Source organism: Diabrotica virgifera, chromosome 4, assembly GCF_917563875.1.
Source record: "Diabrotica virgifera virgifera chromosome 4, PGI_DIABVI_V3a".
In the NCBI taxonomy this organism is placed as follows: Eukaryota; Metazoa; Arthropoda; class Insecta; order Coleoptera; family Chrysomelidae; genus Diabrotica; species Diabrotica virgifera.
Window position 1 is genome coordinate 215592969 of NC_065446.1, and position 17901 is coordinate 215610869.

Below are 17901 nucleotides of genomic sequence, written 5' to 3' on the forward strand. Positions count from 1 at the left end.
GGTGAATGCAAAAGAATGCAGTGACTACCGAACCATAAGCTTAATGTCACATACCTTGAAAATTCTATTAAAAATTATCCACGCCAGAATACACTCTAAACTGGAGCTGGATATTAGTGACACTCAATATGGGTTCCGCAATGGTATGGGTACCAGCATTATTCTCCTTCAACGTGCTGACACAGAGATGTTTGGATGTTAACCATCCTCTTTACGTCTGTTTTATAGACTACAATAAAGCGTTTGATAAAGTAAAACATGATAGACTCATGGAAATCCTAAAAAATAAAAACCTAGATGAAAGAGATTTGAGACTAATAACACACCTCTATTGCAATCAGCGAGCAATAGTAAGAATTGAAAAAGAAACTTCTGAAGAAATGGAAATATAGAAGAGTCAGGCAAGGCTGCATACTATCACCTCTATTATTTAACGCTTATTCTGAAGAGGTAATGCGAGAAACTCTGGAAGATGAAACAGTCGGCATAAGAGTAAATGGAGTCTTAGTTAACAACATCAGATATGCAGATGATACAGTAATAATAGCCGATAGTTTACAAGACCTGCAAAGACTCATGAGTAAAATAGTAAGGTGTAGTAGGGAGTACGGACTCTCTCTTAATATCAAAAAGACGAAGTTTATGAAAATTAGTAAAAACAACCATAATACTAACGAAATTTTGATAGTAGAGGGCCAGCAGATCGAAAGAGTAAAAAAGCACACTTACCTAGGAACACTTATAACAGAAAATAATGACTTTCTCCTTCTTCAAGTGCCATCTTCGTTCCGAAGGTTGGCGATCATCAGAGCTATACGTATTTTCGAAACTGCTGACCGAAACAATTCGTTATTGCTACAGCTATACCATTCCCGCAGATTCTTTAGCCATGAGTTTCGTCTTCTTCCTATGGACCTTTTTCCTGCAAATAATGACTACACTGCAGAAATAAAAGTCAGAATCGAAAAAGCACGTTCTAATTTTATAAAAATGAAAAAGGTCCTATGTAGCAAAGATTTTACATTAGCTCTTAAAGTACGCCTAACAAAATGTTACGTCTACAGTGTTCTATACTATGGAGTGGAATCATGGACGTTAAATGTAGAGACAATGAGACGACTTAACGCCTTTGAAATGTGGACCTATAGAAGAATTATGAGGGTTTCCTGGGTAGATAGAGTTACAAACAATGAAGTACTGAGAAGAATATGTAAAGAGAAGGAAGTTGAACTTACAATTAAAGAAAAGAAGCTACAGTATCTCGGACATGCGATGCGGGGCGAGAAGTACGGCATCCTACGACTCATTATGCAGGGAAAGACAGATGGCAGAAGAAGCATCGGAAGAAGACGAATTTCATGGTTGAAGAACCTGAGAGAATGGTTTGGATGCAGCTCAAAACAACTATTTAGAGCTACTGCCTCAAAAATTAAAATAGCTATGATGATTGCCAACCTCCGTAGCGGAGATGGCACCTGAAGAAGAAGGTGCCTTGAATACTCATCGAGACAGGTCTTTTATCTATTTCCATGACTTATTTATCTTACATGTCGGCTTTTTCTTGACTTAATGATTTTATTTATATTTAATTTATTTATATCCCATTTATCGTTAACGTTGACGCTGGAATAGGTGATATTTACTCCGTGCGTTCTGATGTTCATGGTTGTAATTCCGCTTTACTGACAACCATAAGTTTTTTCCTAGAAGTATTACCCCATATTCGTCACATGTTTTGATCATCCTATTTATAATTTCTTGCAACTCCCTTTTTATTGGAAGCAATCAAAACCATGTCGTCTGCGTTTCTGAGATTCTTGACATTAATTTCGTTGATTTTAATACCGGCCTCTTCATCTAAGACTTATTTTAAAATAAATTCGAAGTAGATATTAAAAGCAGAGTCGATTAAATACATACACACTTGCCTGGTTTACTGTAAAGAGACCGAAAGCAGTAGACCGAAGTCATTAGACCGAAAAGCACTTTACCGAAACCTCACTAGACCGAACAGTAGGAGACCGAAAAGCAGGAGACTTAAAAGCATTAGGTGCATAATACAGGGTGCTCAAACAGGATTGTAATTTGAGCAAGGGTAACATCAGCCTCCTTTCACCCTTTATCCAGGCTTAGGACTGGCAGCACAAAGTACTGGCGAGTTTAGAGGTTGTTTTTTGCTTTGCTTTTTGTTTGTTTTTTTTTGTTTTCATTCGTTTTTGGTTTATTTTTTATTTATTATGTACAATACTAAAAACTAAATACTAAAAATAGTTTAAAGTTTGTTCTTTTGCTTTGTTTTACTTTATCGTACTACATACGTAGTATAGTATAATAAAGTTATAGGATCGTGCAAAAATTTTTTTTTCAGATTTCACTTTTTTTCGACGTTTTGAGTCCCTCTGAGTCTAAAAAACAAATAAAAAAACATGTCGGAAGTATGTGCGTACGTATGTACGTACGTATATCGCCACCGCCCAGCAAAAACCACCGGACCGATTTCGATGAAATTCGGTATGAGTAAGTTTAAGAGAATTTTGTCGAGAAACTAAGCTTTTAAAAAAAAGCTCTCAAAGGGGGGCCAAAATAGGGGGGTTATTTAGGGCCCATTTTTGCAAATTTTGACCTAAACGAATAAAATTTAACTTAAAGTTAGCTCATCGATAGGTAAATAGAAATACGGAATTTGACATTTCCAAATTCAAAATGGCGACCAACATGGCCGACCGCCCACCCGACACATTTCCCTACCTATCTAAAAACTTGTTTAAGATAAATTTAATTTGAAAAAGTCGTTATATAGCCTAAAGATGGGAGTATAAGGAAAATATTATAGATTTTCAGAAAAAGTTAAGGGTTGCCTATATTTAAGTGGTCAAAATTTGACATAAATTTTAACTAGATTTTCTCAAAAATTGCTTCAAGGAATTTGTTTATTTCTTGATATATTTCTGATATCCTATCAGTAAATTGAATGGCATTAGACAGATTTCTTAACTCCCCATAGAAGGTAAGTTCTGAATTTTCTATAAAAAAATATTCGAGTGCATAGACTTCCTTTGTAATAGAAACTAAAATTTGAAATTTTGCAGACATATATGGTCCTTTATTATCTATTATCACAATAAATTTTACTTAAAATGTGGCTTCCGGTTGAACCGGAAATAAAAAAATCTTATTTTTTTAGATACGCCCTGTATATTTTTATATATTTTTAAATAATTTAAAATTACCTTTTCAATGACATAAAACTCGTTGCTGTTGCTCAAAAACTCAAAAAATTACAGTGAATAGAAAGTTTGCTATAATCTTGTGTGTGTCCTCCCTCACGCGATCATAGCAGAGCATTATTATAGGGCAGTCAATGAGGGTATTTGTCTCCGAGTTCCATCCTACTATATCGATGTACTTGATATTTTCACAGTAGGTAGGGAATAGCTCAAGAAACAAAATCTACCCTGTATACTATGGCGCATTTATCTTGGGGCGGTTCCCACCCCTTCAAGGGGGTGGAAAATTTGTTGGTCAAAATAAGCACGGAAGTGGCTAGAGAACCTATTTCTAAGCAAAAACTGGTACCTATCTACTTTTTTTTTTGAGAACTCAATTTGAGTTATGCGTAGTTGAAAATTGGCCATTTTCATTGAAAAATGACACCTTTTCGGACGGTTTTTGTAATTACCCTAAAAACTATGCATCGAACTAAAAACGCTGTATAAAACATTTTTTAGATTATAAATAACAAAGGGATTAGTTCCTTCGTAATTGTTCTATTTATAATACAAAAAGAGATATGGTAGGTGAAAAAAGTTTGTTTTTTGGTTCATGCTCAAATTGGTGTATTCAACTTGAAATAACAGAGGAACGGTAGGTTTTAGGTGTATAATGCTACCAACGCCTTTTGTAGTGTTTGAAAAGGCCTTTAAAACGAGCACCATTAAATGCCGGTTACATTCAAACTAAGTGAGATATGGTGCAAAAAAATATATGACTAATGTACTTAAGGGAAAAATGAAAAGTACATACATTTAACCCCTCATCCAACAGAATTTAAATGCATTTTTTTTCTTCTGCAATACCTTTTAATATAGTGTTATTTCTACTTTCAAAAAGTTGAACGGGTTTAAAATGAATGGTTTTTGTAAAAAATGTGATCAAATTATAGAATGCATTTTTAAATTTTCTTAAAAATCTTCCTTTTTCTCCATGTAATTCGAAAATAAAAATGTTCCACCCCCGAGAAGTGGTGGGAACCGCCCCATGATAAAAGCGTCCTAGTATATAGGATAGACTTTGAATCAGCAGATTGGGCTACTCCCAAAATTTCATTAAAATCCATGCAGTAGGATAGAATTCGGAGGTAATATCTTGTTCTTAATCTCGCGCATTGACTAGAGTAATAGAAATAGAATGAAATGCAAATATTGTAAACTATTAATTTCTCAGAAAAATGAACTAATTTGAAATAAAAGTATGACTATAATATTCTATTGATTTATGCAATAATCTATACATCTATAGTGTGTCTCCGAAATATGGCATCGAACATTTTCTCAAATGCAGGAATTAATGATGCGTAGAACCATAAAATATTTTCAATTATACAAGGTGTTTCTAAAATAACAAAATAACGAGTAACTTTGCTATTTTTATAGAATGTCAGTACCTAGTACGATAACGATAATAGATCGGTACGATAAAGTTCTCGGGCGGCCCTTCCGTCCAGCGTTTTTTGTTTATTTTTATTTGTTTTGGGTTTATTTTTTATTTATTATGTACCATACTAAAAACTAAATATGTACTAAAAATAGTTTAGAGGTTGTTTTTTGCTTTGTTTTTTGTTTATTTTTCTGTTTTTAATAATACAATAAACAAAAAGACAGATATAAAAAATTTTATAACTTACTGCAATATTTTTTAATTTATGTAGATACCATTTCGGTCTAATGCTGTTCGGTCTAGGGGGGTTTCGGTAAAGTGCTTTTCGGTCCAATGAGTTCGGTCTACTGCTTTCGGTCTAATGATTTCGGTCTAATTTTCGTGTACCCACTTGCCCCACTGCACTTCGTATTTCCACTGCTTCCGTCCTGCTCTGACCAATTCGTGTGTTTGCACATTGTTGCCAGTACAAATTTTTGATAATACGGAGGTCTTGGTCATCAATAAAGACCGGATTATATGTTTTTTGCATATCGATAACCATCAAAGATACAATCAAACGCTTCAGGATGTGGAAGAATTATGATAATTAAAGGCGTTTGACACTAATTTAATTTTACATATTTAGAATATTTTCGTTTTTTAACATATTTGGATGGTTTGAACATATTTTCTACCGTTTGACATATTATTTTGGCATATTTTTAACAAATTTTAGCTAAATTTTTATTGATGTCACAAGAATCGTCGCAGACCTACGGAAAAACCCATCAAACTATAGATAACAATTACATATATTTTATAGTAGATGAAACGACGGTTGTGGCTGCTATATGGCAAATTTATTAATAGGTTGTTTAAATGAGAGCGCCCCTGGTAAACTATATTTGATTCCTTGTAAACAGCTTGACACAGTTAACCATGTAACCATGGTTAGGTTTATAAATGATGCTTTCATGAACTTTTTCCTTCCCGACATTGTTCCAACTAACAAAATCTTGCTTATGGTTTCCGATGCTGCGCCATATATGGTGGCCAAAGATGGCCAAAAACTAAAAGTTTCATATCCCAATTTAATTCATGTGACGTGTTTGGCGCATGGTTTAAACAGAGATGCGGAAGAAATTCGAAATTCATTTCCTACAGTTAATAATTTAATTAGCAACGTGAAGAAAATATTTTTTAAATCGCCTTTAAAGATTCAGATATATAAAGAAAAATTACTAAATACTCTTTTGCCACCGGAGCCTATAATCACAAGATGGGGAACATATTCAAAAGCTGCCTGTTTTTATGCGGAACATTTTCTCCCTATAAAGGAACTAATTTTAAGTTTTGAAGAAACAAATATTTGTGCGATTTCAAAATGCAAATCAATTTTAGAAAAGAGATCACTGCACAATGAGCTTTGTTTTATTAAATCGAATTATGAATTTGTTTATAAAACCATCCTCAATCTTGAAACTGAATCGCTTCCACTACAAGAGTCTCTTAATTTAATTTAGAAATTTAAGGAAAACGCTGAAGAAGTTTCTGGAAAAATTGGACAATCAATAAATAAAACAAAAATGATATGAAACTTTAGAGAAAAATAGTGATTTAAAATTATTACAGGAAGGTAATTTTTTGTGGCGATTTTAATGTTAATACTAATTTAAATGCGGAGATTGTTAATGTTTTAAAATTTGCACCAATCACATTAGTTGATGTTGAACGAAGCTTTTCAACATACAAATTACTACTAACGGATAGGCGATATAATTTTACTATTGAAAATATTGAAAAACGTTTTGATTGTGAATTGTTTTTATAAGAAGGAATAAAATGTAGAAACGTAAGTAATAGTAATAGATACTATACTAAATTCACAATCAAGATGCACTAGAAATTAAAAAACTAAGACACTTCAATGTTACGAGGAGCACTTCCGAATTATGATTTTCAATGTATATACTTACATTGTATAAATCTCAATTCATGATTTACAAATTTTATACATTGAATTGTCTTGGTTTGTTTATTTCTACTGCATCTGGCTTGTGAATTTAGTATAGATAGGTATACATTGGCATATTTAGGTTAATTTTTTCAATATATGTACTTACTGTTATTTAATAAAACTTTTATACATTTTTAATGCATATATTTTCTTGTTACTTTAAAATGTTTTTCATATATTCCACATATTTGGAACATATTTTAAACTTTAAGGGAATATTTTCAACATATTTTACTCATATTTCAGACATATATATGTACATATCTTAGTCAAAACAGAAACATATTTATAATCCGGTCAGTAATCAATTCCCACCTGTTGCAAGACACCTATCAGTTTGCCGTGGGTGACCCGGTCAAAGGCCAAAACACGTACATACTCCTACAGCATGTTCTATATCCGTATACAGTGAAGAGTTCGCTAATAACCAGAAAAATAACGGAAAGGACGGAAAACATAATTCGTTGTGACATAAAAGAGATGAAACTAGTAAAGGTGGGGAATGATCAATATAAATTTAAATTATGTTGATAGTTTCCCGCCTTTAGACGTATCGGAGAAATTTGGCAACTGCCACTGTTAGAGAAGATTTTTTTTAAATTCTCCTGTAACAGTTTGACTCCGATACGTCTAAAGGTGGGAAACTATCAGTATACAGTCGAATCCGCTTATTAGAATAGCGTTCGTGAGAAGCAAAAGTATTTCTATACCCGGGATATTCCAATAACCGATCATTGGTGGCTAGTAGAAACGTCTCGGGACCTCAAATTTCTATTCCTTAAACCGGGATATTCCTATAACCGGTATTCTACTAAGCGGGCTCGACTGTAATTGTAAATTTATAGGTTTCTAATGATGATTTGCCACCTCTACTAGTTTCATTTTTTTTATTTGACAAGGTATTATGTTTTCCGTCTTTTTCGTTATTTTCCCGTTATTACCGCACTCATCACTGTATTTGAAACATTACCTGCAAACTGATTAATGCTTCTCTGGTTCCAAGTTGGTTTCCAAAACCAAATTTTGTTTCGCTTGATTTAAACTTCTATTTCGTTGTAAAATTTAGAGTGCAGTATTGAAAATGTGCAGTATATGGCTCATCAGACTGATGGTACAACTATCGCTACATTATTTAGCGTGTATTCTTTTCAGTATCATTACAAATGCTGATAGTAGACACTCTGTTTGTATATGTATACTCTGTATCATATATTTTCTTGAAGATATTTAGAACAGAATATTTATCTTTGTCGAGTGGTTTGATTATTTAGCTGGGAATTTCATCTGACACGGTTGCTTTATTATTCTTTGATAGCTTTATAGCTCTTTCCATTTCATCGAAGGTTATGTTTGGACTAGTCGACATACCTATTTTCCATTTGAATTTTCTTTTCTTTTAGTTATCAAACAATTCCTCAATATATTCCCTCCACTTCACTATTCTGTCTTGATCATTGACTAGGTTTAGTTCGTTGATAAAAAAAATGTTATTAAAAAATCCCTTATTAAAGGTATACATATATTTGGAAGAACCCTTTAGGGCTAAATCACAGAACCTTTTCGGAATATAAATTGAATTTTCAGTACTGCTACTAGGTATACATGTTTAAATCCAATAAATACATTGGTGAAAACCCTTTAAATGTTATAAAATTGGTATTAGATTACATGGTTGCTGATAATTTTATAGGATTTAAAAAATTTAAATAAATTCACTTCATAACATTTAAAGGGATTTTTTAGTGGATTTAAACATAAATACCTAGTAGGCGAGCGGCAGGCACCCCCAAAATGACCACGTACTGACCACGGGGAGGTGAATGGCCAATTTTACTTATACTGTATATTTTTGATGATGCTGAAAACGAAAATTAGGTTTATTTTGAACTTTATGTGGGGGAACATTGCCAAAATCTCAATTTTACCCTGAAAATAAAAAAAATGAAATCACGTTTTTTTTTGCTTTTATCTCGCTACAACTCTGTTCTATTTTAATAGTTTTTTCTGAAATTTTTACAGTATAGTCCTATCATTGCTGAAGCCAACAGTGCCTGTCTCAAGCTTTTAGTCTTATCCTTGTAAAGGTTATGAATTTTTAAAAATAAAAGGTGCAGATTTGTACATTGCAAAGTTTAATCGTAAAAGTTGAGCGACGAAATTTGAAATGTAGCTTTGTAATCACGTTTGTGTTAAAACATAGAATACAAGGAAGTTTTCTGTAATGTTATAGATCAAAACGTTTTATAGAACAAACAATAGTGCAACTTTTAATATCGACATTAGAAATCCCCAAAATAACGCGTATTTTTCGAGATACTGACCATGGGCGGTGAATGGATAATTTTGGTCTTACTTTATGTTTTAAATGGTGCTGAAAATGAAAATGAGTTTTTTTTTATTTTATGTGAGGGAACATTGTTAAAATCGCAATCTTTACCTAAAAATGAAAAAAAAATCAAATCACGTTTTTTTACGTTTAACTCGCTACAACTCTGTTCCATTTTTTTTCTGAAATTTTTACAGCATATATCTCTTACCTTTGTGAAGACTATAAATATAAAAGCTGTTGTAGACTTTCATTCTTTTTGTTATAAAAGTTATGAATTTTTTAAAATAAAAGGTGCAGATTCGAGAACTGCAAAGTTAATTCGCAAAAATTAAGTGACAAAATTTATAATTTATCTATTTGATCACATTTATATTAAACTACAAAATCCAAAGAAGTTTTGTGGGGAGTTTTAGATCTAGATGTGTTATAGAAAAAAAAACTGATGCAACTTTTAATTAAAAAAAACGTTGTTTATTTTTTTATTTTTATAGTAAAATTGCGATTTTGACAATTTTCCCCACCTGAAATTCAAAATAAACTTCACTTTCATTTTCAGCACCACCAAAAACATAAAGTAAGACCAAAATTAGACATTCCCACCCATGGTCAGTATCTCGAAAAACTGACGTTATTTTGGGGATTTATGACATGGATGTTAAAAGTTGCACAATTTGTTTTCCATAAAACCTTTTGATATAAATCTTTCCAGAAAACTTCTTTGTACTCTATGTTAAAAAAAATGTAATTAAGAATCTAATATTCAAATTTTGTCAGTCAACTTTTGCGTTTAAACTTGGCAATTCACGAATCTGCACTTTTATTTTAAAGAATTCATAATTTTTATTATAATAAGACTAACAGCTTGAAGCAGGTACCATTGTCTTTAAAGGTAAGCAACATGTACTGTACATTGTTTAAAAAACTATATTAAAACGAAACAGCGTTGTAGCGAGCTAAACGCAAAACAACGTGATTTTATTTTTTTTATCTTTAGCGTAAAATTGCGATTTTGACAATATTCCCCCAACTAAAATTTAAAATAAATTTTATTTTCGTTTTCAACACCGTACAAAACATAATGTAAGATGAAAATTAACCATTCACCACCCATGGTCAGTATCTTGAAAAATAAGCGTTATTCTGGGGATTGCTTATGGCGATATTAAAATTTGCATTATTTTTTTCTATAAAACCTTTTCATCTAAAACTTTCCAGAAAACTTTTTTGTACTTTATGTTTTAACATAAATGTGACTGAAAAGCTAAATTTCAAATTTCGTCACTCAACTTTTGCGATTAAGCTTTGCAATGCACAAATCTGTACAATTTACTTTAAAAAATTCATATCAAAATAGGACTTAAAGCTTGAAGCAGGTACCGTTGTCTTCAGAAATATTAGGACTATATAGGTACTTTAAAAAATTTAGAAAATATATTAAAATGGAACAGAGTTGTAGCAATTTTGTTTTATTTTTAGGGTACAATTGCGATTTTGACAATGTTCCCCCACATAAATTTAAAATAAACCTCATTTTCGTTTTCGGCCCCACCAAAAACATACAGTATAACTAAAATTGGCCATTCACCTCTCCGTGGTCAGTAAATCGAGAAATAATCGTTTTTTGGGGGTGTGCAGCTCGTCTATAGTACTGAAAATGGAATATTTATTATAAAAACATTCTGTCGATTAGTACGAAAGGGTTTTTTTAAATAAATATACCTTTTATAAATGATTTTTTAATATGATTTGGTATTGCATTTGAAAAGGAAACAATAAATATTCAAAATGTAGTGGTCGGAATTTTTACTTATGAGAGGATTGTTGCATGTCGGGATTTTGGCCTGTCGGGATTCTGGCATGTCGGGAATCTGGCGTGTCCGGTGTTTTGGCCGTCGGGATTTTGGCTGTCGGGATTTTGGCTGTCGGGATTTTGGGCGCCACCGACAATGGGTATATTATAATTATATTTAAAATGAAATAAAAATGTATACCATTTTTATTCAGTTGCAATGCGAAGGCAAAACAATCTTACTTTTCAATTAGAATACGGAGTGCAGTCCAGTCCCTTGAACCGCGATTTTCGGCTCTTATTGGAGCCTTCATCGGAAGGAACATAGGCACTGTTCTCCATATTTTAACTGATTCGCCCAATCGAGAGGTTCTCCCACCCATTGCAACTGAAGTGATGATAGTAGGTGGCTAGCGCCATCTGGCATTGAAAGACGAATTAGTTTTCAATCCTAATAGTAATTAATAATATTGAAAATATTAAAAATATTACTAAATGATTTTTAAATTGAAAACTTATTGGTACACTTTCCTGGTGACACCTCCAAGACTTCTACAATTTGCAAATCAAATGGATGCTGCAGTGAAGACGAGAGGGAAGGAATTCTACACTATGCAATTCACATCCCCCGTCTGCAGCTGGTAAAGTTCCAACGGAAAAATGCACCTAGTTACTCTAAGGAGTAATACGACTATAAAATAAAAATGTATACCATTTTTCTTCAGTTGCAATGCGAAGGCAAAACAATCTTACTTTTCAATTAGAATACGGAGTTCAGTCCAGTCCCTTGAACCGCGATTTTCGGCTTTTATTGGAGCCCTCATCGGAAGGAACGTAGGCACTGTTCTCCATATTTTAACTGATTCGCATCGAGAGGTTCTCCCACCCATTGCAACTGAAGTGATGATAGTAGGTGGCTAGCGCCATCTGGCATTGAAAGACGAAGTAGTTTTCAATCCTAATAGTAAATTATTAATATTGAAAATATTAAAAGTATTACTAAAAGATTTTTAAATTGAAAACTTATTTGTACACACACTTTTCCTGGTGACACCTTAAATACTTCTACAATTTGCAAGTCAAATGGATGCTGCAGTGAAGACGAGAGGGAAGGAATTCTACATTATGCAATTCACTTGACTTGCATCCATTTGACTTGCAAATTTTAGAAGTCTTGGAGGTGTCACCAGGAAAGTGTACCAATAAGTTTTCAATTTAAAAATCTTTTAGTAATGTTTTTAATATTTTCAATATTAATAATTTACTATTAGGATGGAAAACTAATTCGTCTTTCAATGCCAGATGGCGCTAGCCACCTACTATCAAAACTACTTCGTCTTTCAATGCCAAATGGCGCTAGCCACCTACTATCATCACTTCAGTTGCAATGGGTGGGAGAACCTCTCGATGCGAATCAGTTAAAATATGGAGAACAGTGCCTACGTTCCTTCCGATGAAGGCTCCAATAAGAGCCGAAAATCGCGGTTGGAGGGACTGGACTGCACTCCGTATTCTAATTGAAAAGTAAGATTGTTTTGCCTTCGCATTGCAACTAAATAAAAATGGTATACATTTTTATTTTATAGTCGTATTACTCCGTAGAGTAACTAGGTGCATTTTTCCGTTGGAACTTTACCAGCTGCAGGTGGGGGATGTGAATTGCATAGTGTAGAATTCCTTCCCTCTCGTCTTCACTGCAGCATCCATTTGACTTGCAAATTGTAGAAGTCTTGGAGGTGTCACCAGGAAAGTGTACCAATAAGTTTTCAATTTAAAAATCTTTTAGTAATATTTTTAATATTTTCAATATTAATAATTTACTATTAGGATTGAAAACTACTTCGTCGTATATTTAAAATGGTTTAACAGTGTCTATTATCAATTTTAGGACTGATGCACTCATTCAAAAAACAATACGAACTAAATTCGCCGATTGTACAGTCTTAACAATAGCTCACCGGTTGAACACGATCATGGACTCTGACAGAGTGTTGGTTATGGACCAAGGGACAGTGGCAGAATTCGATCACCCACATATGTTGCTTCAAAATGAAGATGGAATATTTACGAATATGGTTGAAGAAACCGGCAAAGCTGTTTCTGATCAATTAAAGAAGATTGCTCGGGATACATATGAGAAAAGGGTTCTGTAGGAGACTCGATGTGATAATGTTAATTTATTATTATTTTTTTATCTCATAATTTATAAACTGTTTTAATATACTTTTTTTTATAATCTTTGTCGTGTGTCTGTGATTATTTATTTATTTATTTACATATAGGCCAGGATATGAAGCATTTTGACTCGGAATTTTTTCGTCCAGCATGGATTTACTTGTCACAGAAGGTATGGAGTAGCTCAATAATCCTTTTCTATAGCATGCCGCTGTACGCTAAAACCTTGGAGGTGGTTGCCACCCCATCTCGGGGGTGGGAATTTTTCCCTATACTTTAACCAAGGAAGTCGATGGAAAAAGTAATTCTTAAGTTTTCTTCGTTAAACTAATATTTTTCGATTTATTCGCGGTTGAAAGTAACAGTGTTTCGACAAAAATTGACTTTTTTAGAGGGTTTTTTGAGAATAACTCGAAAAATATGTATTTAATAAAAAAATTGAAGATACCAAATTGTATCTTTTTTTATATACACAAACAATTCCATTTTTATAATTTTTCTACGACCAATACAAACCGAGATACGACTTGTAAAAGTTAGTTTTTTTCGTCAAATGCATAATATGATATATTCAAAGCCAAATAACGGGAAGACTTTGCATTTTTCGAGGAAAACACTGCATTTTTTTCAAGTAGGTACACAATTAGACCCTCAAAAAAAAGAAAAAAGTTGCTAGCATAAAAATTTAGTGACTTATGAACAAAATAATGTCGGTGCCTACTTGTTTCTACGAAAAAATCAGTGAAAATAACCCCCTGACTTCCCCTGTAATTAAAATTGATCTTCGCCCTTCTGTGATTATTTTTATATATGTATTATCAATACTCTGCTTTATAAATAGTCGCTTTTGTCGCATTATCTCCCAAACGATCTAGTGTCCATTGAATGTACCTACATTTTTTTTCCTATTCGAAATAGATCGAAAAAAATATTGGGATGGCCGGTATATGAACTCGGAGTGCCCGTCGCCAGATCAAATTTAGCGTCGTAACCACTACCTAACATGTACCCACTAACAATAACTACATAAATCATTTTGGGAATAATCGTTAATTGGATTATACTTTTGTAGCTTAATAATTATAATCTAAACGGCTTAGCCAATTTTGATCACTAAACATGACTTTGAAACTTATTAACAAGTAATATCTGATACATCTAAGGTCAAGTATGATAACTGAAGCTATTACAAGAATTATTGAGCTTGAAAAACCGTTTTTCCCATAGGAAATAGATTTGATCATATTTATGAAGCCTATAACTTAAAAATTTGAATTTTCCCGGATATGAGGTATACACCGTTAGATTTGTCTAGAGTCGTTGTACAAACGTTCAGTTATTGGCGCAATCCGTAGGTTGAAATTTTGAGTAATTGTCGAAAAACCAAAATTTTCAAAGTTAGTTTTTCAGTTTTTCGGCTATACTAAGTCGTGTGTATGTCTGATCCCGACGGCTTAAACACCATTTGAAAGCTTAACTCAACACTATTGATTTGGTTTATTTATGGTTCACCTGTATCTTCTTGACCCGAAGATATATACCCCCAAAAATATGCCGTTTTGTACATACCAAGTCCTATATAGCTGGCTTATGGGTGGTCAAAAGTCACAAACTACACCGGTTCTGAATCGGCTTTGATCTCCTCTTCAAACACAGAAAAAAAATCAGATTGGTTTAACTTTTCCACACACATACATACATAGACATACATACATATATATCCACAAATATTTTCCCTTTTTTAAAAAGAAACTGAGTCATATTTCTGAGCTCGGTAACTTTTGAATGGTATAACTGATTTTCAAAATTAGACATGCGTTGGAAAGGTAATGATCAGCATGTACTATCAGAGGCCGCAAAATTCGGACTTAAATTTTCGAAATTTTTGGGAGTTTTGGGGACGAGAACGAAAAACAGACCCTAAATAGGAAGGGTCGTAAAATCCACACCCTTAGACCAAAATGGATGGTTGACATACGGATTGGTGAGTCTTCTCCTATACTTTAAGATGGAATTTGGCCCCATATTCAATTCAGTCAGATTTAGAAAATCGAAAATTTCGTGTATGTATAGTGTTGCGTGTAGGGGGGTTGTGCGCCACTGGCGAGAACTGCCGTTCTCTGGTAATGTGTAAAAGTTTGAGTGAACTTTGTGCTTCAACAGAGTTGTTAATAAAGCTTTAAACATGACGTCCCAACGAAATATTAAAAGATTAAAACATATGCTGCGATTATTTTTTCTCCGGAGCTTGTTGATGGATTTTGAACATAATTGTTTTAATATTCTTGCACTCGTAGTCTTGTAGACTGCGTTATGTATACATATTCCCACCTAACATTACAAATTGTTAGGGGGCCCCCCTTATCACTCAGGGATATGAAAAATAGATTACGACCGATTCTAAGACCTACCTAATATACATTGTATAATTTCATAAAAATCGGTCCAGCGTTCCCAAGGAGTATGGCAACTAACACTGTGACAGGAGATTTTTATAGATGTAAATATATAGATATGTATTAAAATATTTATTCAATTATTATTTAAATATTAAAATATTTATTCAGTCCCTTCTCAATTTATTAGACTCACCCTAGGAATATCAGTTTTTTAAATTTGAAACACCTTAAAAGTGTGTTCAAAGTCATACGGAACTGTTGAATGGGTTAAATAACAATTACTTAATCATCGTGCTACATAATTAAGTTAAAAATGGTGAAACTTTTTGATTGAATTTTGAAAACTTGGCAGATGACAATACAATGGGCTAAAAGAGCGCACTGACTAGACTTTTTTCAACTTTAGTTTTTTTGGTTAAATTAGTGATTGGTGTTCAATTTTCGTAAAATTTGCAGTGGTGAGTGTTAATACTGTTCTAAATTAATGTTAGTTTTTAATTTGTTTAATTTATTTTAAGATATTAATAGAAATATATTTATTTCTATAAGACGAATATCTTCGATTGGAATTTTTTTGATATGGGTGATTGTAAAGATCGTTCTGTTAAGCAAATTTCTTCTGTTACTGCTCTATTAGAAAATATCTCATGTTTTCAAAGAGAAATAGCAAAAAAATGTGGTTTATCTTATTCGCTAGTTCGAAAGTTGGGTCAAAAACCTAAAGAGGAAAATCGTGTTACATTAATTTGGAGGGGTTGGTATGGCAGATAGATTACAGTCACCCCCTGAGGCCAACGAATTCTAAAGAATTTAGCTGTAAAACGCAGAAGAGTCACCCATAGCGACATAAGGAATAAATTGGAAGAATCAGAGTGTTCAGTATGGGAGTCCACTGTACGCCGAAATTTGTACAGTACGGGATTCAAATGTCATAGGCCAGTTATGGAACCATCTAAATAACTAACTATCATCACAAATGCTCAAAAAACGCTTAGTTTGGGCCAATTTTCATAAAAACTCTATATTCATACAATATTTATGCAAATTGGCCGAAACTAAGCGTTTCTTGTGAATTTGTGGTGACGGATTTGATTCCTTAACTGGCCTGCGCTATTTGAATCCCATACTGTACAAATTTCGGCGTACGGTGAACTGCGATAGTGAACACTCTGCTCCTTCCAGTTTATTCCTTATATCGCTATGAGTGACTCTTATATGTTTGACAGCCAAATATTTTAAAATCCGTTGCCTTCTGGGGGTGACTGAAATCTTTCTGCCATACCAACCCCTCCAAATTGATGTAACAGGATGTTCCTCTTTAGGTTTTTGATTCGACCTTCTAACTGAAGATTAAGATAAACACTATTTTTTGCTATTTCTCTTTGACAACATATATTCTCTAATAGAGCAGTAACAGAAGAGATTTGTTCAACAGAAAGATCTTTACAATCATCCATATGAAAAAAATCCAATCGAAAATATTCGTCTTTTAGAAATTACTATGTTCGTATTAATATCTTAAAATAAATTAAACAAATTAAAAACTAATATTAGTTTAGAACAGTATTAACATTCACCACTGCAAATTTTACGAAAATTTAAGACCAATCACTAATTTAACTAAAAAACTAAATTTGAAAAAAGTCAAGTCATTGCACACTTTTAAGACATTCTATTGTCATCTGTAAAATTTTCACAATTCAATAAAAAAATTTCACCATTTTTAACTTAATTATGTAGCACGATTATCAAGTATTTGTTATTTACCCCATTTAGCAATTCCGTATCACTTTGAAGATACTTTTAAGGTGCTGGAAATTAAAAAAACTGATATTTCTAGGGTGAGTCTAATAAATTGAGCAGGGACGTAGATGTGTATTAAAATATAGGGCTTGGTGATAGAAGAGTGAAAATTAAGGGTTGTATGCATTTTTAATGCTACATCATTTAAAATTAAGGTAGAGAATTTTGTCCAAAAAAGAAAAAAAAATGTCAGGGGGCAACCCCCTTACAACTTAAGGGTATGAAAAATAGGTTGAAACCTATTCTCAGTTCTACAGGATATACGTGTAGAATTTCATAAAAATCGGTCAAGGCGTTTCGAAGAACTAACACTGTTACAGGAGAATTTTATGTATATAGAAGTAACTGTGAATTAAATAATAAAAGTGGCTAACTTCGATAGTAATTAATAGGCGAAAATTTTTGTTTGAAAATTCGTGTAAAAATAGTAGCTTTTGAAATCCCAAAGTAGATTTACTCTACAGTCAATATTAACAAATTATTCAAATTGTTTATATAGGGGAGTGCAATTAGAACGATAATATGCGTTGTTTCGGAAAAATTCAAACAAGCTTATATTTGTCTAAAACTTTTTTTGTTAGTTTATATACATATAAATTGTTTAGTAATTGTGTAAACAATAACAATTTTTTTGTATAATTATTTTTAAAAATATCGTTAAATTCATCATTTTATTTTGATCAAATATGTTTCTATTTTTTTTTTATTATGCTGAATCCGAATATGGCATTGCAATTTCAAAATTCTTATA

At 32.7% G+C, this 17901-nt stretch overlaps 1 protein-coding gene across 1 annotated transcript in view; it reads left to right on the top strand.

Annotated features, from left to right (window-relative positions):
* Nucleotides 1–13013, top strand: part of LOC114336774 (ATP-binding cassette sub-family C member 4) — a 100045-nt gene extending 87032 nt beyond the window's left edge. The window contains exon 15 of the mRNA XM_028287151.2: nt 12662–13013. Coding sequence (XP_028142952.1) covers nt 12662–12926 — 265 coding nt within the window. The 3' untranslated portion in view covers nt 12927–13013. The remainder of the gene's footprint in view (nt 1–12661) is intronic.
* The last annotated feature ends 4888 nt before the right edge of the window (nt 13014–17901 follow it).